The sequence below is a fragment of the Betta splendens genome, chromosome 12, assembly GCF_900634795.4.
Source record: "Betta splendens chromosome 12, fBetSpl5.4, whole genome shotgun sequence".
NCBI lineage: Eukaryota > Metazoa > Chordata > Actinopteri > Anabantiformes > Osphronemidae > Betta > Betta splendens.
In genome coordinates this window covers 8,351,872-8,375,515 of record NC_040892.2, presented here as the reverse complement: position 1 = coordinate 8,375,515, position 23,644 = coordinate 8,351,872, and the positions used below count along the sequence as shown (strand labels likewise).

The 23,644-nt window shown below is 49.3% G+C and overlaps 1 protein-coding gene across 5 annotated transcripts in view; it reads right to left on the bottom strand.

Annotated features, from left to right (window-relative positions):
• Positions 1-1,546: 1,546 nt before the first annotated feature.
• The window catches only part of fibcd1b (fibrinogen C domain containing 1b), an 81,320-nt gene continuing 59,222 nt past the window's right edge, over positions 1,547-23,644 (bottom strand). For 4 of the 5 annotated variants that reach the window (XM_055513373.1, XM_029168386.3, XM_029168383.3 and 1 more), the window contains 2 exons: positions 6,398-6,577; positions 1,547-4,600 (listed from right to left, as the gene is read on the bottom strand). In XM_055513373.1, coding sequence (XP_055369348.1) covers positions 4,335-4,600; positions 6,398-6,577 — 446 coding nt within the window. In that variant the 3' untranslated portion in view covers positions 1,547-4,334. The remainder of the gene's footprint in view (positions 4,601-6,397; positions 6,578-23,644) is intronic. The other variant, XR_003787711.3, reaches the window with a different exon arrangement.

Genomic DNA, 23,644 nt, shown 5'->3' with positions numbered 1-23,644 from the left:
CAGGTGGAGCAAACGATTCTCGGAGTCGCTGCAGACAGGTTGAAAGCAAGCCCCGCAAACATAGATGCGGTTTATTTGCGCTTATCGTCTCTTCTCCCAAACGGTAACTGAGCAGCACGACTGACGTCTGGAGCCGCTTTTTCTTTGAGCCCCGTCTTACGCGGCTCTTCAGATTTCAGACGTTACATTGAACCTGATAGAACAAAAAAAACATGAGCACAGGTACCAGTTTAAGGCAGAGATTTAGCGAAGATCCGACTGGACGGAGAGACGGAACGCAGCGGCCTCGGTCGGGAAAAGTCAAGGAATTACTAGGAAAATGAACGGAGCGGAATATTTCCATGTACTGTAATCATGTTTCATCAGGTTCATTTGAATGCTAAAACAAACTTGACGTTACCCAGCTAATGAGCAGTCGTGTGAATGCGTCTAGTGGCTCTAATCACAGACTTCAATTTGCTGCTGTTTGAAGCATGGATGGAGGAGCTGCAGCCCCGTCAACACGCAGCCTTGCTATGGTGACCCTCCCAGATGTTGGCAGATGTTGGCAGATGTGCAGACGCGGCCTCGGTTCAGCTGCGAACAAAGGAATGCGGCTGCTGACAGGCCGCTTTGTTTTGCCCGTTTTCACACCAGGGGATGTTGAGCGTGGAAATTAATGGCGTTGCCGTGCTAAAATGTGCAGATTACCGTCAGCGAGCCCTCAGCTTCCAGCTCAGGACGAGCGAGGAGGACTCAAATGGAAAAAAACGGAGAGGAGCCGTGAACAGAGGCAGTGAGGAAATAAAAGCGGCCAAGGAAATCATAGAATTCCACACACGCCATTACATAAGCAGCGTTTTCAGTGATTTAAATATGGATGTGGGAGTGAAATTAGACGCTAACATTGCAGAAAAACTAATGGGATCGTGTGAACACATAATAACAGTGGCTGCCGATGCTTAAAGGCCTCGCTGTGGAAATGCTGATTTCATTAAAGAAATAGGAGGAAACAGCTGACGGAGAACACGCTAAACCATGTGAAGGAACCTGAAGGACCCCTTCACTGACTCCACCACTTACACACGATTCCTCCTCCAAACTCCAGCACGTCGCCGACTCCTTCCTTCAGCGATGCCGAGTCATCTCTTCAGCTTCATCCAAACACTGGTTACCGCGACGTCGTTTACGGAAATGATTGTCGATTTATTTCAACAGGCATCTGTTCGGACATCAAAATCTAATTTACCTCCATTGCGATTGGACGACAGCGGGAAATTAGAGCAAATAAAAGCCCAAACGATCAGCGAGGTCCCTGAAGACGTGAGGCATTGTTAAGATTCTGGGTCTGTGTGTGAACCTTTCCGGACCCGGTCTCACTTCATTGGGGTCGACGGCCCAAAACATTAACTAGCTTTTCTCATGACAGATAAAAATGCAACTAAATGCTCACAGTTTGTTCTGCAAAATCAAATCAGAATCTGGAGATAAACTAAACAAGCAAAAACAGAGCCGCTCTGAAAAGGTGCACAAATGCAGTGAGGAAGAAAACGCTCACGTCTGCCTGTTCCCCATTTATAAAATGTGAATGTTTATTAAATGTCAACAGGAACATTAAAACACATTATCAAGATTCAGCAAAACAATCTATAGTACTTCACTAAGAAATGAAAGAAAACAAAAACAGAGTTAGTTCTGCGCTGGTACTGGAGGACGGGGGGGGGGGGGGGGGCAAAACAATAAAAGAGGCAGGCGGTGTGGACAGGGGGAGCGGAGAGGAGCATTTAAGGGTTATGGAGTGAGGGGGGATTGGCAGCACAGGCCAAGGCAATTAAGGAGGTACACAGTAAGAAAGATAGAAGGTTCGGGGACCGGGGGATCGATCAGGAGGCTGCTGATGCACTGTAATGAGCGGGAAAACCGGGAATGATTAGAACCTTTGATTCCGCTCCTTAGTCACCGCCTCGGCTGGAAGGTCAGCGGGCGGCGGCGAGAGGAGGGAGCGACTCGTCCAACGGAAAGACAGAGAGGAGGCGCGCGGCGAACCGTACTTTACTGCGAAGTAACGAGGGCCTCGACGCACACAGTGAAGCACGACGGGAGGGGGGGGGGGGGTACGAGCGCAGTTCAACACAGTACCAGCAGGTGGCGTCCACCCTAATGGGCTCACAATCACAATAAGTAATAGTTGGAATCACGTAAATGTCAGTTCATCAACACAAATACCAGGGGAGGCAGGTTGTACATAAGCATCACATTACTTCAAAAATCCACAGAGAGACGCACTCAGCCTCCCGTCGTCTTGTCTGGCTCATGCACGTGGGCATGTACAAACCGAAGCATGTGCATATACTGTACTGGATGTGTACACGCAGAGACACCGTAGACGCACGCACTCCGTTTAGCGCACACACACACACACACACACACACACACACACACACACACACACACACACACATGTACACACACATTGGCACGACGTCCTCCTCGCGCGCGCTCCCAGGATCCGCTTCAGGTGTCCGTGTCACGCGCCTGTGCTTTGAAGGTGAGGAAAGGTGGCGGAAGTCTGCCGTGACGTGACGCACGGCTGTATGTGCACGCGCGCGCGCGCGCACACAGGTGACGACGGAGAAGCTGTCAGCCGCTCCGGTATCAGAGGTTTTCCAGCGCTGCACGTTAACTCGCTGTCACCGGGGGCGACACCCTCCAGCGCGCGGTTAAAAGCGTCTCAGCGTCTCGGCGCGTGCCAGGCGGTTCGCGCGCGTCCGGCGGGGCGGCTAATGCGCCGAGAGGCCCGCACCGTCCCACTTCCGGCGTCCGCGGCCGATTTGTGCTGTCGGTTCGAACTCGGGGGACGATCGCAGTCCTTCGTCCGCCTCGGGTTCGACCTCGGGAGCCACCGTTCACACAGGCAGGAAAATGATCTGGAAAAACGTCTGCAACGCGTAGCTCAGTCCATGTGCTTCAGTCGTCTTTGTGTTGTAGCATAGTAAGAAACAGGTTCACATGCTCTAGAAGTCAGACACACTGTACAAGAAATCTACAGATATTTTTAAAGCTTTTCATATATATCCAAAGAAACTCTGTGAAAGTGGAAAAAAAAGTATTCACCAACTTTTTTTTTCGCTGCATTTTTTTCTCTTCACAACATTTCTCCTTTCTTTTTTTGTGTGTTTGCTTTAGGCAATATTGTTGTGCTATAACACAAGGTTGAATTCCTACTCAGAAGAACAAAGACAGTGGTTCAGAGCATCAAATCTTATTTTACAGCAACTTACTTTCCTCTTGCGTGACAAGTGAAACGGTGTCGCACCGAAAACAAGAATCCCGTGAAACTCACCGGGAAACGAGAACCGGCGATAAAACCGAGGACAAACGCGGGGAAGTGGAAACGGGCTCGTTGGCACCGGTTTTAAAGCGGAACCCGCTCTGGTGCCGCGGGTCATCGTCACGTCATCAGATTATTATCCTTCTTTTTTCACTCGTCGTCCGGCGTGAGCGGAGGATGGAGGGAGTGACGTCAGCGGTCGGGGGCGGAGCTCCGCTGGAGTCGTGACAGGACACTGATGGTGTCAGAACTCTGTCTTTCTCCACCGCAGACACGCTCGCGCACGCGCGCGCGCGCGCACACGAATGCAAAGTGCTGGGCTACCATCTGTGAGTGCTGCATCACTTGGCCAATACTCAGCTGGCAGGCGGATCAGACAAAGTGCACAATATGCTCCCTAATGGCCCAAGTCAGACGAATGAGCTCCTCCGTTGTCTCTCGCGTTCCCGTTCCTCTCCTCTTCCTCCGCTCCTCTTCGATTCGCCCCGGCCCCTCGTTCCTTTTCACTAATTTAGGTCTTGTCCAATTGTTTCCTCAAAACTCTCCACTTCCTGCCCCGTCCTGCTGGGACTCATTCGCACCGATCGAGGGCCGAGGCGGCGTCTTCAGGAGGGCGACAGTGAGGACGTCGTCTGTTCCGCTCGGTGAAGCTCCACGGTTAAGCAGAAATGGGCGGCGGGACCGGTCTAAATGCTGCGTCAGCGCAGATCCGAGGACCGGACGAAGCGCGGCGGACTCAACGAACGGAATGGTCGAAAACAGGGCGTCACGGCTACAAGAGGTTTCTAAGAAGGGGACCGGGGAAGGACTATGGCAGCCAGCATGAGCAGGAGCTGAGCGATGGAGGAAGAGGAGCAAAGAGGAAGAGACACCAGGAGGCAAACAGCAGGGTCAACTCAGGTCAAGGAGGTACGGTATGTTTTAGTGAATAAACAATATCAAGACAAGTAACTCCACCTACTGTAGCTGTCAGAAATTGTGGTTTGTAATGTTTTAAAAAAGCGCCTTCCTCTCTGTGTCAGTCTCATTTGTTCTCAGCGTCGCGGGTGGGCCGGATCTTCATCTCGGAGAACTTGAGGGAGTACTGCCACCCGGTCCAGGAGGACCACTCGATGCCGTCCGCGTAGGAGGTGTGCTGGCCGCGCAGGTACTGGCCGTTCAGGTTGGACGTGTGGCAGTTGCGGTACCACCAGGCGCCGTGGTAGAAGGAGGCGCAGTTGTTCTCCGAGTGGTCGTTGTCCCGGTCTTTGGTGGTGAACTTCATGCCGTTGTGCTTCAGCAGGGAGTCCCCTGGGGCGAGAGAAGCGCGGCGTTAGCGCGGGTTCGAGAGGGAGGAGGGAACCAGCCGTTAGACGCGTCCCGGGCTGATTCGCACTCCCGCCGCAAAGTTTCAATTAATCACCCCGCGCAAACGGAGGGGAAATGAAAAGCTCCACTGTCTTCCAGAGCGTTGCTTCTCATTATCGGAAGCAGGAGGTCAGACGGCTTTGTAGCCAATTTATTAAAGGTTCCGCGCTGACCTTTTTATCTGCTCCTTTTTAATAATGCCCCCCCCCCTCCTCCCCCCGACGGTTCCGTGTCAGTCAGGAAGTGCGGGAAGGAAAAACAAACTTGGCCGTTTTGTTTATCGCTGTGGTGTGGAAATCTTCACAGGGCCACATGCCCCCCCCCCCCACCCCACCCTCCTGCAACCCGTGAATATGACAATGATGTAAGACCACTGCAGGGATGCGGCGCGGGCGAGCCGCAGGGCCCGCGTTCCCTTAATCGCGCCCTGCGCGCGGCCGATCGGCGCGATCGAACTGCGCCGCTGCAAATCCACCCGCTGCGAAGAGATTCACCAGTGGCGGCGCGGCGGCCGCGTCGATAACTACGCCGCCGCTCGCGTCTGTGAGAGGCTTAAAGTGTAAGAGTGGAAGCAGCGTCCGCGCAGATGCAGCGGAGAGCCACCGTTCGGAGCGAATGGAGGTTTAAAGAGCTCATAATGTCCAATAAAGCCCCTTTACCTTTCCCTCGCTCTCCGGCCGTCCTCCATTTGTTCTAAAGCGGGCTTCAAGCTGTGACGTGAAGTGGACGGAGGGACGAAGCCGAGAGCTGAATGAGAGGCCGCTCGCCAGCCGCCAGGTGACGGCTAACAGCTCATCAGGGCCTCAAACGGCACTTAATTGCCCAGGATGTGGCCACCTAGCTCCTCACCCTCGAACGCTGCTCTCCATTTTGGCGTCGCCGTGGCAACCAGTCATCAGGAGAAAAGAATGGGGAAAGGCTTGTTTCGGGGCGGCCGATGACGATGGGAGGGAGACAAACAAAAGGGACTTCGAGGCTCATTGGCCAGTGGCGGGGTGTCACCTCGGCGGCAGGAGGCTGCCAGCGCCCCGCGATGACCATTAGGACCCAGCTGCCCCGAGTCCAAATGAGCCGCTGCCGGCTGACCGGAGAGCGGCGGCGTCCCGAGAGACCCCCCGTGCCCTTAATTTGAAGGGATTCAAATGTCTAACGGGCGCGAGTTCAAGGTCGGGGCCGTGCTGAGGACGCAGCGGGAGTCATGTTACAGGACTCTTCAGCAGACATCATATCTGGGCAAAACCCTGCTGCACACATGCCTGGTTTCCCTTTTCAGCCCGTCTACTTATCCGCCCCCCCCCCCCATGCTCATTTTTATTTAGCGCCTCCCGTTTCCCTCTTCCCACACCTGCCTCATTCCTCCTTGCTAGTTTGCTCCACGCCTCCCTTTTCTCCCCCCGCTGCTCCATCTTTCATATCTGTCCCCATTCCCTCTGCGTTTGCTCCCCAAAGGTCCCTTAAATTGCTTCTTCGTTTCCAGCGACTTTTTGTTTACGCTGCAGGTCAAGCAGTGCAATTAATTGGCAGTAATTTAATCAGGGTGACAGGTAGCTGGCTCGGCTCTGGTGGCACCAGGAGTCCTCCTCTCTGTGTCCTGCATGGTTCAATAGTGTAAGTGGACGCGCCTAGAACGCTGCTGTCTTAAGGTTTTATTCAGTCCTGTAACTGGATTCACAATTAGGTTAAATAGAAAAAACCCAGGTGTTAGCAAAGTCTAACTAGAACGTACACACAGTACTGTACCTGCATTCCCCGAATAGTCCCCCACAGTCAGAGGGTATCCATCATCGTCAGCATCCACGGAGAACAGGCCCACTCCGAAGGTGCCATACTGGGCGTACGCGGTGCTGTTTTCAAAGTCTTCCAAGTCGATGCGCAGCTCATAGTTTCCCTGGATGGACAGGGCGTGGATCTGCTTCAGGCCTGCAGCGAGGGAGCGCGAGACACGGACCAAAACAATCCATTACAAAGTACCACGCTTGTTCTCAGCAAACAATTTAAAGCCATTCCAGCAGCCTCTCGGTGCCGACACTTTCTGGAAATAAGCCGTAATGTGCTTTTTGGCCCATTTAGAGCATCTGCCGGCACGTGTAGGGTTTCTTCTCAAAACGAGTTGTTCTCTGCAAAACTTTGCGGCTGCAGCGCGCGGATGGAGACACTGAAGCAGCATACAGTACTGTACGCGTGGGGTCTCAGGTGAAGGAGTGACACCAGTGGCTTTGCACTCATTCAGAGGCCAGTTTAGTTCTGGGTCTTGGCTCATGCTCATATATGTGAACACTCCCAAAATGAATAACGTAGGAAAGCAGCAGGACTTGTGGACATCTGGATTAACTTTGTGTTTCTAACACACTGTAGAATGAAAGCAAACTTTAAAGCAAAGGTATGGTTTTAAAATCGAAGAGAGACGTTTCAAACTGTAACACCAGGGTCAGCATCGCCCGTGGCCTCCCGATAATGGAAACACACGCTCCCTGCTCGCCCTGCACTAATGTGATCATTTCAGTTCCCTTCAGGTCAACTTGGATTATAAAAAAAAAAAAAGCTTTTTCACTGTGTGGTTGTGTAAATGGCTGAACGAGGAGCCACCAGAGAGGCGTGAGGCTGGAGCGTGCACCTGTTTCAGCGACTCCAGCTCACCATCGCGTCACTGGATGCCCCCGAACGCATCCTGTGATTGTTGCTAAATCCCTCACAGAGGCCGTGTAAGTCACCGAACGCGTCCCCGGCCCCGTGTTTTGCCCCGCTTTGTCGAAGCGACGCCGGTTCCCGGGGCGAGTTTCCCCTCTCCAGCGCTGATCAAAGGCACACGAGCGATACTGTGTCAGGCAGAGAGGAACCGCAGGAGCTCAACCTCGGCCCCTTGAAATTCAAGACAGGAAGACAAAAACGTGAGCTCAGCCTCGAGACCGCGTTCGGCGGCATTGTTCCGCGCGTACAAATGCACTCTATGCATTTGGATGTTTGTCGGAGGGACAAAACTAAGCGAGCGTGCAGCGACGGAGACGCATCAAAGAGGCCTCGCGCTTAATAACAGCGGCTGGATGTGCAGTATTAGAGAAGCAGGAGGCTTCAAGTGCTGGCTGAAGGTTTGTTTTACAGTCTATCGTGTGGCGTGCGTCACAATCAGCATGAAAGCAGGAAGGCGCGCGTGTTTATGGGTTTTATCTCCTATGGAAATCACTGCTTTCACAAGCGAAACTCATTCTCCTTCTTTAAAGCCCACGAACCTCAAACCGACTTCGCCTAATTTGAATTCCGTCGCTGTCGAGAATTGCACTCCGCGAGCGCCTCGTCTGAAGTAGAGGGCTAATTTGATGACAAACACAGCTGAAAGAACCCATTATTATTCAGAGACTGAGGCTCGCAGTCTGGGCCCGAGCACTTAGTTTGGATTTCATCTCGCCCAATGGGAGGCTGATCCTGCTCTTTTCATTTTCACAGTGGATCAGTGAATTGGAGGTGGCAAATCAGCCATTAATGAATTCACGCGCGGGTTCCAGTTAAGACGTGCGCGGGGACGTAAACGCGGGGACGTGGCGCCGTGAGAAAGACACAAACGCACTTCCGCGTTCGCTCAGAAACCAAAAAATTGGCTCGCTGGCAGAAATCTGCTGTGATGTCACCCTTTGAGGGGAAAATATCAATCCTCAGGAACACCGTGGGGAAAAGTAACCCTGGAGTGATTTGACAAACTTCAAAGGAGAGCATGAGGATGTTTTCTATAAAAAAAAAAACAGATGCAACTCTATTTAAAGGCTCCACAGCTTCCAACTGTATTTACATAACTTTAATTCAGTCCCTAATTAAAGCCCCAGAGAACCTCAGCAACATTCTAATTCAGAATAATTAAAGAGGACGACAAGTGAAGGAACAACAGAGACTTCTTTGGTTAAAATCTAAATGCTCAGGTGTAACTCCTGTTAATTACATGCTACTTTTAGGTTATTTAAAACGGGATCTAATACAAGGGAGGATTTTGAGGTGTTTTGTTTCAGTATTATTATGCTGATTGCTCCGCTGGGGAGAGATTTTCCCTCGTCTTGCTGATTTGCCATTTAAGGGGAGCTTAGAGTCAAAAAAAAAAATGTCTGTCCTCCCACGTGCTTCAGATGGGCAATTAGGGTATTCTTTCCTCATTCCCTTTATTCTGAATACCTTTATGTCTGGGTGATATAAAGACACATTATTTTAATTGCTGTAAGTGTTTGATCTACGCTGTTTTTAAGTCTGTACCACATTTTTTCCTTCCTATAAGCGCACAGGTAATACAAAAGTCTGAAAGTCTTCAAAGGAAATGAAAAGTCAAAAACAATAGGAGCCTTTGTGCTTAAATAGAAAGGGAATGTGCGGCTGGGACGATGTTTTTGTCCTTGAGTTATAGGGACTCAAAGTTTACAGTGACACGCGTGGGTGTGTGTGGCTGCGACTCTGACATTACTTAAAATTAGTTTCAAGCAGGAACCAAGCTGTTCACACATTGGCACGTCACAAATAGACGGAGCGATTGCAAAAGAGCACTGTCACCGCGTGTGCATTCGGGCTAATAGCTGCAGCGCTGCCCCATCGCATCGATCCTGCTGCTGTCACGGCGAAAAAGACAGAACGAAGCAGCACATTTGTCCGTCAGGGTCAGGCGGCGTCTGAAAGAGCGACCATGAAACGCAGCAGCCGGCGTCCCTGCGGGGGCCGTGACCCCTGAGCCACCTCCGCCATCTGCGCTGGTCCGGGTCTCGTCTCCGCGCGTGTTCCACGGCGTTTGCTTGTTTAACCGACCTATCAGCAAACCCGGGGCTGAACCCGTTTATTTCAACAGCTCCAAAGACGAACAGTCTAAAAATACCGGCTGGTGTGTGAATGAGGGGCTCGAAAGGGGCCCACGGCTCCTCGTTGCCCCGGGTCCCCCTTTGGGCTGAGACAACCCTGATAGCGTGAACGCACGTTTCTAGGCCTCGCACACAGACTGTAGTACTATCGCACACTTCAAGCAACACATTATGAATGAGCAGCAGGCGTCTTTGAACTGTCTCCACAGGCGTGATTAAAGCAAGATAAATAATACGGGTTAAAAAAAAAAATCCGCATCTCATTTCGAACAATCAATGTGTTTACTGATAGGGAATCAGAGTCGGACTGTGATTAGCGAGCACATCGACGGGAGCGAAATCTTTAAGAATGCATTGCCACTAAATCATCCGCGTCATTACGGTCCCGCGTACGATGTTTGCTGACAGACGCGGTGCAAAGTAACCACACAACATCTACTACTGTGGAACGACCATTAGCACTTAACTGGACAGAGAATCCAGTGAGCTAAACACGCTAAGCGCCCTAGTATTAAATCTGGAACACGCTGATGCATGCAGAAGCCAACTATTAGTCCCACTTTTCAAATGATCTATAAAAAATGACAATAACAATGATCTATATCGGCAATTACCTCATTAAACTAGGTCATGCTAATCCATTTGCACGGCTCTGAACTTTAGAGCAAAGAGAACAAATTTATCTTGTTTAGAACATAAAGTGAGAAATTTGTCAGTTTTATCTTTTATTCATATCAAGAGGCCCGGCTGTGTTCTCCCAGACTAGAAAGGAATAAAGCTCCAATCGTCCTGACATTGATTAAACCATTAACATCAGAGGGTCCCGCTTCTTCAGTGTGCCTGTGCAGCCAATGAAAGCGACATCGGTGACTCGTAGAAATGTAGAAAAACCCTTTGTGGGATGGCTCTGATGCGGCTAGAAGGAGCAAATATTAATGATTTATTTGCTTTTATTTGAAAAGCATGTAGAGGGAACATACTGGAGGCTTTTAGGGGACGAGTCGCAGACCCGCGCTCACGGTCTCGCCGAGCGGCCGGACCGGAAAGAGAAGAAAACCCAGATCTCAAACCCAAACAGAGGAATTATTACACTTCCCTCTGCCGCTTGTGACATTTCTTGAAGTTAATTATTCATCATGCTTTTCTCCCTCTTTTGCTGGGGGGCAGCTCCCCAGACTGTTTCAACTGCGGCGGAGGAACAGGAGCAGCCACCCCCCCCCTGACCGACCTCCTCCCCCGCCGCCCCTCCCTCCGTCTTGTTTATCGCCCCTGTCAAGCTGGTTAACGCTGAACGAGTGGAGGTCACGACGTGGCCGACTGTTACTGTAGCTGTGCCCGTCAGAGAGAAGCCGCCTGTCGTCTGCTCTTAGGGGCAAAGAGAAGGCTTGATGTGGTCAGAGAGGGGCTGAGGGAGGGAAACGGAGGCAGGTGTGTGCTGAACCCTCTGGCCTGCTGCTCCCATTCGAGCCCAATGTGACATTTGCCGGCACCAAAAGCAAAGGAGTTCCAAGACGGCCTGTCACTCCCCTCACGCATCTGTGCATCTCTGTGCATTCCTGTCCTCCTTCAGCCGGACACGTTCGGCCCGACGCGACGTGGCCCGACCCGGTGTGTGAATGACAGAGCGACCGACTCCGGCTCATTTGAAGCCATTTCAAGAACGTATTCAGAGCATTTTTTAGCTGAATGAACATTTCGGCGGCACTATTTGTTCAGCGGCAATCGCAGCAGACCCCAGGCAGGAGTCTAACTTGGGAAAAATGATCTTGGGAATGTTTGTTCACTTTTGCCCACAGCAGCCTCATTATTGAGTCACTTGCTTCATCTTTGAAGAAAGATACATTTTGCAATATATTATTAATACATATTGTTTCCTTTAAATCCTCACGGGTTTCCGCACAGACGAAATGCGAGCTGCATATTTTAGACCCTCAGCAGATTCAGCGACTTAAATCCAGGGGCTTTGATGGGAGGTGTCTCAGACGACAAGGGGGGGGGGGGCGTTGAAAGAACGGTGTGTTGGATGAAGAGCTGAGCTGCGACACCTTCGATTTGCATCTCCACACAAACGCGTCACCGCTATTATGATGAAGGGAGCATGACGGCTTCTGGGCTCGCATGTCCCTCCCATTATCAAGGGTCAGGGGTCATATTCAAGCAGGCCGTGCATGCAGAACCAAAGCACAGAGGCAAGTGCAAGTTGTTCCTGCAGAGTCATTAAGTGACAGACAGACAGAAGAGGGAATGTTATTCTAACAGTGCTCCAGTGTGAGGTATAATTAAATGTTAATCCACCATGAAACATGTCAACTTTCTACTTTAAAACTTCTCTTTCTGCGTCGGGGGCAGCCCCGACTGCAATTAAGTACTTTTAGGGTCTGGGGAGGGTTTTTTTTTTCCTCCATTTGCCATATTCCTGCTGCCGTGTTGCATAAACTGGGGATAATCTAAATCAAAGGAGGTTTGCAAACAGCCGTGATGAATATCAGTTTCTCCACCATTACCTCAATGACTTCCAAGGATTCAGACTTATTTATGGGAACGAGATTCTGATCCACTGCCGAACTCCCTCCGCGCACCTGCTGGCTGTGTGTGTATATATATGTATATATATATACTGTTACCTTCTCTAGGAAAAAGAACTTAGTTATGAGGACAGAGCTTATTTTAGCTCAGCGAGATGAACCATTTCCGTCTGAGTCACTTTCAACCAACAGTAGCTTACTGTACTTTTACACCCATCTGGTTCAATTATGACCCAAGTACTGAAGTGAGTACCAGACCTTAACCTCCACACCTTTAATAAACACCACCCAGTTGTATTTGTGACAGTATAAGTAGTGTGTTGTTTCCCACGAAAACAATGTCAGACCCAATTATAATCCCATAACCTCCTGCCTCCTGCAGGATTTTTGTTATCATATCTCCAACACACATACTGTATCGAAATGTGGCGATCAAAGGTCTCCACTTTCCTCAGTTACACTTTGCGCCCGACTCTCCCTCCGCCGCGAACCTGCCGAAATCTCCGCGCCAGCTGTCGCCTCCTCCTCCGTCTCTCGCGACGTCTCCCGGCGTTCATTTGATATGAATGAGCGCCGGCCGCTTTGTCTCCAGTTGCCGCTGCCAGTGTGAGCTCGCAGCCAGACACGGAGGAGGTGACAAGTTACACAGAACGCAGCCTGCACAATTAAAGCGTACGTTCGCTGTGCCGCTGGCGAGCTTGATTCGCAGACACTCATCTGTTTTGAAAGCCACTTCATCGTCCCTGCTGCATTCTTGTGACTATTATTAATGAGTGAGCATATTATTTTAATTGATGGGGACAGCAGGGGCTGGTGTAACATACGAGATGCAGGGCTAATTGGCAGGCCACGGTGATTTATAGCCGCGTTGAACCTTGATTAAAACTGATCTCATGCATTTACTTCTCCAACTAACATTTGTGCCACCATTTAACTAAGCAACAAGGTCAATCAGTAGTGAGTTAGCAACACACACGTACTTCAAGAGCTGTTCCACATATATAAACCTTCGCGGACACACTTTTACCTTAATGCTGATTTCCTTCATGTTTATTTCCTTGTCATCATCTCAGTGTTTGACTGCTAAAATCCATGTGGAACATCTTCATGTATTGAGGTCCTGTTTTGATATATTATGCATAAAACATTGCCGTTGCTCTGAGAATTATTCATGCAGACATAATGGAGGACAAGGAGGAAGTCAAAATGTCTGCTTTGACTATGCGGTTGACAGTGATTACTGACGGTAATAATACCGCACACGCAGTTTGGGGTCACATGTTGACAAATGTGTGGGTAAGTGAACAGTGGATGTACATGTACTCAGTCTAAATTTGGTTCACGCAGTTGGAGTATTTATTTGTAACTGTCGGTGAGAGTCTGTTTAAAATTAGCAGTGATTCCTCACAGCAACTAGACTGGATGCTTTTCAAATCTTCTTCTTTATACCAGAAGCAAACAAATCCCAACCACAGCTGGTTGATTCTGCTGAAATTGTAGTTATTTGCTATTAATATGAAGGGCAGGTAGCAAAAACAATTTAAACCTGCGGCGTCACACAGCTTTCAATTATGATTAGTGTCAGAATAGATTAATTTATCTCATGCGCCGTAGTTCTGAGGGATGTCAGTATCAGATGTCAGGTTTGCTTTCAGTCTCGCACCTTAGTGAAACTAAATGCTTCCAAATGCCATTCAGCAGGCAAAATAGAGGAGGGGATTCTGCACAAGTGGCAGGATTAGAGTCATAGAATGGAGAGAGGGAAGAATGAGAGCCAACAAGCCATCGCGCCCGATACCATCAGAAATTAACCTTCAGGGTGGAAAGCCTGAGCCAAGAGCGGTGGAGGGGGGCGAGGAGCGAACGCTCCGGCAGGTAGACAAATGGCGGGAGGGTTGGCAGGCCTGCGAGGCCGTAACTCAGGGAGAAGACCGCATTAATATTTAGAAGTGCTCTCAGGTAAAACAAAATGAGCAGAGCAGCCACAGCCTGACAGGAAAGAAAGGCAGCAGGCACAGGGCGTCAAGGTTTAGCAGGGAAGAAAGTTAATTTGAGGAGGAAAATAGATGAAACCTGCTAAACAAAACAAAAACAAACCACAGATCCCAGCATTTATACGTTTTCAAAAATAGAGATCAATCCAGTAAAGATGCAATAAAAAGCAGCAACTAATCCGAACTAGATTAAAACCTAAAATCATGTCTGATCTAAAATGATGGGAGGAGACTGGGACCGTTACAATTACTGTAATTAACAGGCAGAGAACATCAAACAGAAGTTAAGTGTTCCCCACTGGTTTACATGTTACAAAGCCTTCCTCCTAAAATTCCTATTGGCCTCCATTCTACATTATAATAAAAGTGACCAGCTACAAGTGAAGCGAACGCAGCCAAACACTAGAATAACATGGTCCTTGGCTCAGTCTAAGAACTGGTACAGAGGGTTTTTGGAGTATTACTGTATGTCAACGGGGAAAACAGGAGAGGGAGAACGCGATAGATGAGAAGGAAACACGCTGACAGACAGGGCGAGCGAGGCATTAGACGGCGAAATGCCATGAAGTCTTTAATCATAGGCCTGCGACACCCGTGTGCCAGTGGAGTGGTCTCACCGAGCCCCCGTCTGCGTCAGAGTAATGAGGCACCTGAGAAGGTGGGGGGCCGTACACAAAAGGTGCCCCGCGTCTTTGGACCATAACCTTTAACTGCTTGTAATGAGGTTGCTGACTATTGGGTGCTAATTGGGCACAAGACTTCATTATAGTTCCACGACGCACAATGTTATTATAAGATTCTTTATGACCATTTAGTTCAATAAAACATTCCCTGAGTTTGGAGGTGAACCTGCAAAGCAGAGGTTGCATGTACAGTACATGTGCTGATCTCAGCTCGGAAGCAGCTTTAAATGGTTAATCCTGAATCTATAGGTTTTTCTGTTCAACCTTTAAAAAGTACTGGATGTACAGAAGAAAGTACTTAAGAGTATCTTCAACTGAAAGGCTTCAAGAAAATCCTAACAAATCAATGATTACACGAAAGACCTGAAAAGGGGACTTGAAACTTGAAACTGGGCCCATCTCTCACCGTCATCAGCTCCGTCCATCCTTAATCACATTTCCGAGCTCATTTAACATTCCCCATTAATGTATGTACTGCATTTGCAGGCGTCGGAAGACGGGGCGGCGCGGGGATCCGCCCTCGGGCCGGCGACGGGCGGCATCGCGGGCACCCCCGGCCTCGTGGAGGGGGCCGGGACCGCTCCGCTCCTCATACATATCGAAATTACTGGCGGAATTGCTGCAAATTGCAGCTATCTCCACTCCAGCCGCGCAATCTAGTGCAGATGGAGTGTCTGGCGGGGTAAAGCCGCACCAATCGCACACAGCACACCCCGCTGAAGGAAGCTGAGGCAGAGCTGGCGGCGGCGGCATCATTGTGTCAGCGCCGGGGCTGATTGGCAGGGCCTCAGCTGGCTGCATCCCCGGACGGCCAACATCAGTGTGTCAGACTCACCGAGGAGGAATCACACTGCTGAATAATTAATTGGATATGAATGCAGTATTGGAGGAGCTCTAACTGCAAACACTTAGATGTGTTCTAAATAATAGATTGCAGGGCGTTGTAGTTTATATTTCTCTTTGTCATGAGAGATGTGATATCATTCTTTCCTGACAGCTGGATCCCAAACTCATCTCAATCACTTCCCCTGGTGAGTTTGGGCCGGATCGCTGCAGCTCGAGGCTTCAGCGTAAGCTACGTATTGAGCCCATTTATTGCACAGATGCAAGTACAGATCAGAACTAAATGCATTGGGTCCATTTGACCTAAGACGCAGTGGAAATGTGCTATAGTCACACGGATAAATACTGCATATCTCCAAGTGTTCGCGGTCTATGCATGAACCAATTGTGCAAGCTAATTCATGAAGCCACATTTGCCAACCTTCAGTCGCTGCAACTATTTAAGTTGTTTCAATGAGCATGAAGAGGCTGCGTGTGACAATGTGCAGCGCCCACGAATCCAACCTGAGAGACACTTGTCAGTGACCTTTATCCAGACTTATTGTACACTACATTCCTCTGATTCTGCCCATATTAAGTGAATAGTCAGCAGCCTGTGTTGTGCATAAGCACCATAAGGTCCTTTTCACGCGGAGCCAATTATTATGGCAGCGATTGTTACGAAAATACAGCTGAAACGCTCTTAAAATTGTACACTGTGTCATAGTGAGGAATTAAACACAGTGGTAGCAAACGAGCGTGGCCGCGCTGCCCCGTGAAATGCTTTTCAGGATTATAATTATCGGCGCGCACGGATGGAGGAAGGCGAAGCCAACAGGCAGCGCGAGCCGCGCGGGCACAGTGTGTGGGCAGACTCCGGCTGCAAAGAGCTGCACGAGGCATAAAAACAATTGCTTTCCTGATATTAGGGTCATCTCCAGGTGATAACAATAAAGATGCTCCCGCTATGTGCTGGGCCGTAATGTTTCTTGATAAAAGGTGCTGTTGAGTTATGGCTCGACTGAAACCATTCCTAGCAATAAGGGAAACTACAAACAAACACTTAATAGTTGTGTATTGAGTGCACAGGGAATAAATGGGAGAATGCAGGTAGGTTGACCCTAATACAAAATAGATGAAAGCTATATAACAATATACACGATACATTGAAAATACAGTAGATACGTGTGCTGACGGATCCGTGTTCAAGGCTTGTACATCCAGAGTAATTCCATCAAAGTTGTGTGGGTACAGCGGCGACGTGACGACATGAGCGGCTAATGAGTCATAAAAAGGTAGCAGCTAGCTAGCGCGCTGTCGCGCTAAAGGAGCAGCCTGATATGTTGTCGGATATTTGAACTGACAACTTGTTCTCTAGTGGAGTCTTGGGAATCTAATGTCACCTGCTGTAAACAACTCGCAGGCGTTTGAACGCGATATCGCCTTTTCTCGAGCAGAACAAGGCGACGCCAGCGCTACGCTACATGCGCGACTGTGCGTCGGGAAGCGGTTAAAACGTCCAATAAGTCTAACAATATGGTTATGGGGGCTATTATGAGGAGCAGTCAGAGTGGAGAGTTTTCATTGTAAAGTGATTGGAGTTTTTAAGAAACAATAGAAGCATCGCACTTGGATGGATGGCTCACGCCTGGTGGAATAATGAGGCTATTTATTCCCCTCTAACGGGAACAGAGAGAGTTCAGGGGGAGAGCGAGTGGAGTCTGGCAGAGGCTTTCTCCAAGCGGTGACCTTCCTGCAAGGCAGCGGCCTTTCAAATCAGCCCGCTCTGCACATTGTGGCCGTGCATGTATATGAGCCACGTCAGGTTGATGGATGTGCATCAAGTCAATACAGCCGCAATTACGGAGAGCATGAAATTAAACAGTTCAAAGCAGCAAATGTGTGGTTGTGTGAAGAGCATTATATAGTTTTCTCAAACTATTTACCTCCTTAAAGACGACTCGTCCTTTTCTTACTCAAGTGTTGTTCCCTGTAACTAACACATTCTCGCTATCCACTCATCCGCTGCCTTTTCACGCTACCCGACAATTTCCCTGCACTCATCATCTCTCCAATTTTCCCACCTGTCATCTCCGTCTCAGGCTCTCAACGACTCAACACGCAGCGCATTTTCATAAGAACCCCGTGCGGGGCGTGGACGGAGCCCAAGCAGAAGCCTCACCTATCCATTAAAGGGCGCGGCCATAAATCTCCCGGCGAGCGATCGATCGGCGCCTCCGAGTGGCCCAAGGTGCTGACACCAGGCCTTTCCCGCCGCCGCCGCCGGCGCTGCCAAGACGAGCGGGGAGTTCTTGGCAGATTCTCGCGGCGGAACCGTCGATGGGGGTCGAGGCCCATTCACCACAGTCGCTTCAGCTGTTGTTTACTCCGCTGTCACTCAAACCCGGCGCTTTCAGAGCTGAGGTCTAATGATGTGTTGCGATACAAGCGTATCTTGAACTTTTGGGGGGTTGTGCAAATTAAATGGAGTGGCTGGTCCTCCTTTGCACAGCGCATGCGTGCTTAAACTTTTGGGCCACGCTTTCATGGTCAGGGAGGCCTTTGTTGGCTTATTTCAGCTGCCTGTCCACAGACAAAGTAATGAGAAAAAAAAAACACAAAGAAAGAGAAAATGGGCCGTCATCCTCACAGGAATTGTGACGTTCTTTGATTTGTTCTCGCTTTTGTAGATACAGTCCTCTTTACGTTTTCCAGTGCGTGACAAGCATATAAATACGCGCCTCAGGACGCGGCATTGTGGAAGGGGCCGGCTGCGGAGGATAAATGTGTTTGTTCACGGGTCTGTGGGAAAGAAAAGGATTAGGAGGGAACAAATGATAAAACACTGGAATAGGTGCACGAGGTAAACGTGGAGGGACGGCCTTTCACAGAACATCTGGAAATGTTACACGCTTAGTATGCAGTGGTTTTGCTGCGGCGGACAAGCCTTAAAATGTGCGGCTTTAACAGTAGCAGCTGCATTATTATGAGCTTCTGCAGCCCCTCAAAGCCCTGCAATGGTTCTTCTCTCCGGACACCAACTATTCCACCACATGACATTAATTGAAGGGATGATCTGCTCTCCGGCCCGGCCGCCGCCGTGTGTTCGCTCCCATTTTCCGCGCGGCCGCCGCGTTCGCTCCACGCCCGGCGTGAATGGCCTCCCCTGCGGCGCGCGTCTCCTCCGCTTCTCCCGGTGCCTCCGTGGCCCGAGAGTTAATTGCTACAGCGTCTGCGCCGGTTCCCATTGATCCGGGTAGGACTCCCGCCACAAGGAGGGAGGGAGAGGCTACGAGCCGCGCGACGGAGGAAGTGGAGGAGCGAAAACAAAGACGCAGACGTGTTCGGCAATTACGCGTTGCCTGGCGGCGCTGCGATCGCTCCGCTGACAGAGACGGGTGTGGGTGTGATGCTCCTCGCGAGTCGCTGAACTTCCTTACAGAACGCACGCAGCCACACTTTGTTTTAACGCGTTTCATCATACTTCAATTTCGGGTCCCTTCCGTTTGAAAATCGCTCGCTCAGGGAATCGACACCGACCGCCAAGTCTGTCGAACGCCCATCACCAAATTACAGTCATCCTGTTGCAAGGCTCTCATCTGCACCTTCACCGCCACATAAACAAAAGCTAACATTGCGTGTCTCCCCCCGTGTGCCTCACCTCCCTATAATCACCTGGGCTTACGGTTCTCAGGGCGGGTTGAGGGTTCAATTATAGCACTCACATATGCCCCACTTGTTAAAGGCTAGCAGCATGTAAAGTGGTTAACGCTGCAATTTTTTGCATAATTTTATGCAATTTCAGTGACAGGCGGCAGAACGGTCCGCGGGGGCGGAAGTGAGGTCTGCGTCGCTTCTTCTTCTTCTTCCTTTAGAGTTGGACTTCGACCTCGAGGACGACTTTCTTCCACGCAGGGCGGTCGAGTCGCCTGGGTCTAATTACACCTACAGGATGAGTTGGGCCGGTTCTACTCAAAGACTATTCATGAAAGTCATTCAACATCAGTCAGAACATGCTAATGTTGAACATCAGCTAAACTGCATATCTAGCTATGAAAGACAGAACCAAGTATGCAGCACTGCGTTGAGGGTCGACGGCAGCGCCGTGACTTATTTTTTGATTACTGTGATGACGCCGTTTGTGTTCCTGCTTGTTCCAGCGCAGAAAGATGAGCCGATTCAGAGCAGCGATCATCACAGGACGAGCACAGGGGGCTTCATATCCGAAAATATAAGCGCTTTAAATAAAGTTACGCCGTCGTTTAGTCCTCGGTTATTTACTCGCTGAACGCAGGCGCTCCACGTCGGCAGCGTTTGGCCCAAATGGCACTTTCCCGATGTGCAGCGGTAACATTATCGCTCCTGCTCCGAGATCTGATGTTATAGCATCTGGTTTGAATTTCTTGCTGTGGGAAATGACACAGTAACTGTCAGGGAAACAAGGACACGAGCGGTAACATTTCCATCCGCTCTTATTTCCCACTGCCTCAGGCTGAAATGTTCCTTTTTTTTTAAAGGAATTTAATAAGGCTTATTTTCAGTTCATGTCTCCTAAAGCTGGCCAAACAGCTGAGTAACGGCATAGTATTTTTGTTTTAGATTAAAACTATCCATAAATGCTACATGTGTGTCATTTTACCCTCTGGGGTGAGACTGAGAAAATCTGACCATAAAATACTTCAGTTTGGGAAACTTGCATGGTTGAGGTTAGTAATGGTGGAAAGCAATGGGAGGAGCCCCAACATTTAACCTGAAGCCTCTGTTATAAGTGATGGGTTAAATGTTTGAGTCCAGGGTTAAAGGGCTCTGTGATCGTGTTTGTTGGAGGTGAGCAAGTTCTTGAGGGACGTCACCGCGCTGCCGTTGAACTATTATCGGACTGAACATCCTCGCTGGGTTGGGGCCAAACTACAGTAAGTAGAATTGCTGCAGATAGAAAAAGTAAGTTCAACAAAATTGGGGTTCACTGATAGAAGAGCTAAGCTACATTCACCCTCAGTGCTTAGGCCTCAGCTAATGGTTTCCATGGCGTCCACAGTGCTACTGAGACTAATTTAGAGAGGCCCCACACTATATGTGCTCAGATAAAACCAGCGAGGTTCATGTAAATGCCCGATTCCCTTCACCAAGCGCATCCATGAAGAACCAACTTGGACAGAAGAGGAAGGCGCCTGAAAGCAACACGCCCGTTCCACAGCCAGAAGCCGTGTAGTGAGTGATTTGAGGTCAGGGAGACGTTCTGTCCTTTCAGCTTCTCTTCTTCAGTGAAGCGTCGTCGGTCTCATTCCTCCTCCCCGCTGTTGTAGATCATATCAGGCGCCCGATAAAGCCGCCCGACTTGGGCTGTAAATATGTTTTCATTGCGGCGTTTTAAATGAGTCTTGGTGGGAAGGCGCTCCCTGGGCGTTATCTGCAGCGACGCCTCCCCGTGTCACCGTGTCAGCGAGCCCCAATCTGCCCACAGTGTTTACCACAGGCTTTGTGGATTTGCCTTTCTGTCAGTAACTTGGGACAAGATAAGTGATCAGACAGTTTAAAGGCTGCATCGGGGACAAAGCTGTGAGTATCTTTTAATACTGCTTGACAGTGTGTTTCCGTCTCCAGATACTTATTATTATACTGCCTATATTTGCAGTTCATTGCTGAGGTTTGCTCAGTGAAAATCCCCCAGAATAATGAGACCGGCGCCGGGGTGTTCTTGCTCCGTTCGGTTTATCTGGTCACTCAAGCGCCGCGGTGCCACAGTCACACAGGCTCGAGGCAGGATGTAACACTGGGCGGAATTAGGAAAAAAGAAATCTAAACTCCTGTGGTGAATAAAACAGCCTAACGTTAATGAAAAGAGCCTGGACGTGAGGGCAACGCCGTGACATCAATACACCAACCTCCACTGATAGAAAGGCAGATTCTGTCTCCCCTAATTTCCCCGACAGTCCGGCTCCGACTCTCAGTCTGCTCCTTGGAGGAAAAAGGCTATAATTCACTGTCCGGGGTGGATTCAGCCCAACTGCTTTACACAACTCAAAGTCCAGAGACGTACAGGGGTCCTTGTTGCTTCTGGGAAGGAGTAACAATTTGTCTGTTTTATTGCCCATAGTGCAAAGATTCATCATCGGTAAGCAGACTGTGAAATTCCCAAGGTGGGAGAAGCACGGAGCGACTTCCTGTTCCTAAAACGAAAGCATCATTAAAATCTCCTCAGTAATTTAGCTTCACACAACATGATGAAAAGGGGAACAACTCTCTTATTTATCTCAGGACTTTAATACTGATAATAAAAAAAAAGTGTGATATTTGAGATGTTTAAAAGCATTTGGGCTTTTCTTCTTCTGTTGATTTACTGGGTAATTATCCCAATAAATCAGATTAGATGTAACGCAGTCCTAACAGCGCAAGAACGTGACCTTCAAGACTAACAATTTAACTCAGGGAACGCACTGTTGGAACGTTTCCTCTAAATGTCACTCTCCTGATGACAGAGCAGTGCAGGAGGGGAAGGGAACAAAATGCCAATGAGACTTATTAAACATCATCGTTTTAATAATTCTGTAGTTCTGTGCTGTGTTTGTTTGCTTAAAGAACTACTTTAAACAACTTTAATCCAATCTACACTATGTTTAGAATGATATAAAATGTCAGATCTGAAGCAGAGAGATGAATATAATAATAGGCAGCGTGGTCACTTGAAATAATCGACACTGCCACAGTTTAAAGACCTCTTGATGGTTTTTCCAGGTGCAGCATCAGATCCTCACGCGTGTAGTTTCACATTGGTTGAATTCTCTTACGTCCCATTGCCTCATCCTGCACACGTTTCGTAGCAACCGTTAAATGCATTAAAAGCAGCCACTGGCGCTTTCTCTATTCATCCTTTTCTCACCACGGCTGCTCCTCTTAGCGCCGCGGTTATTGTGACTGCCTTCATAGCGTCAGATGTTTAAGGCACGCGGCGCAGACATGAAACCAGAACCAGAACGGCGATCGGAGGCGGAGGGAGGCATTAGTGAGCAATACTGGGCCGGAGGAGGGAGCTGTAATGAATTTCTGGCTGTAGGCGAGCGTGGATCTATTTTTCATATTTTCCCGGAGGGCAATCGATGATGGGGGTGACGAGACAACAACACCCCCTGAATGAGCAAGGTCACTACGGAGGGTTCAAAGTGGCCGCTGGCTTATTTAAATGCAGCCCGCTGAAGCCGGGGCCGTCTGCACTCCCACCATGCTGCTGCAGCGCCGCTGGGACCTGGAGCCGCTCAACCGACCGTTCTAAGAGCAGCTTCCATTGTGATCAGACAGGAGATCCTCATCTCTTTTAGTTCAAACTCAGGACAGGATGCGAGATGCTGAAGATAATAAATATTACTTAATACCTTAGGTTTTAAAATAAAACTATGTAGTTAGTTAATCATATCATTTCATCTCAATGTGTTGGTGTAAATAAATTCTATACTATAAACATTTGTTTTCTTTTATATTAAAGGCTCTTAACTCATCTCCTGTCCTCGATGATGATGCTTCTCTCAGCGTTTGCTGGGACGTAACAGCCTCTTCACAGGTTTGTTATGAAGCGTGTAAAGAACGGAAGAATGCTTTAATCTAGAGTGCTAATGGGAGAGCAGCTCAGCTGTGCTCCGGAGCGTCCGTGACCTTCAGCATCTTTTCACAGAGGCGGCTCCTTCAAGCTCCACTTACTCCACGGCTCTGATCTCCAGCAAACTTTGATAAGAATTTTTATCTTGTTTTTTTCCTTCAAGACGCACGCAGGCTTCTGACGGCGACAGCTCATTAACGCTGCGCCGCTCGATCCGAATGTGCTCAGGAACCGACTCCCTCTCCCAACGCTCGGCCGGTTGGTGCCGATAACGCGCGGCCCGACCTGATTTTGGAGGTGGCAACGAACGGGAAGCGTACGACCACCTATAAAGTGCCGTCACCGTTATAGTTCCATTAGCCTGAATCATGGCGCAGGCGAGCGTAGGGGGGAGCGTGCGACATCGGCGCCAGCACTGGGCGAGCGAGGGTTTCAGAAATGTGGCCCGTGCTCATTTTTATCAGCAGTAAAGTGTGAAATCTTTCGCATCTATTTTGTTTGTGATGTGGTAACATTGCAGTGAAGTGTATAATTTAAAATAGACCAACA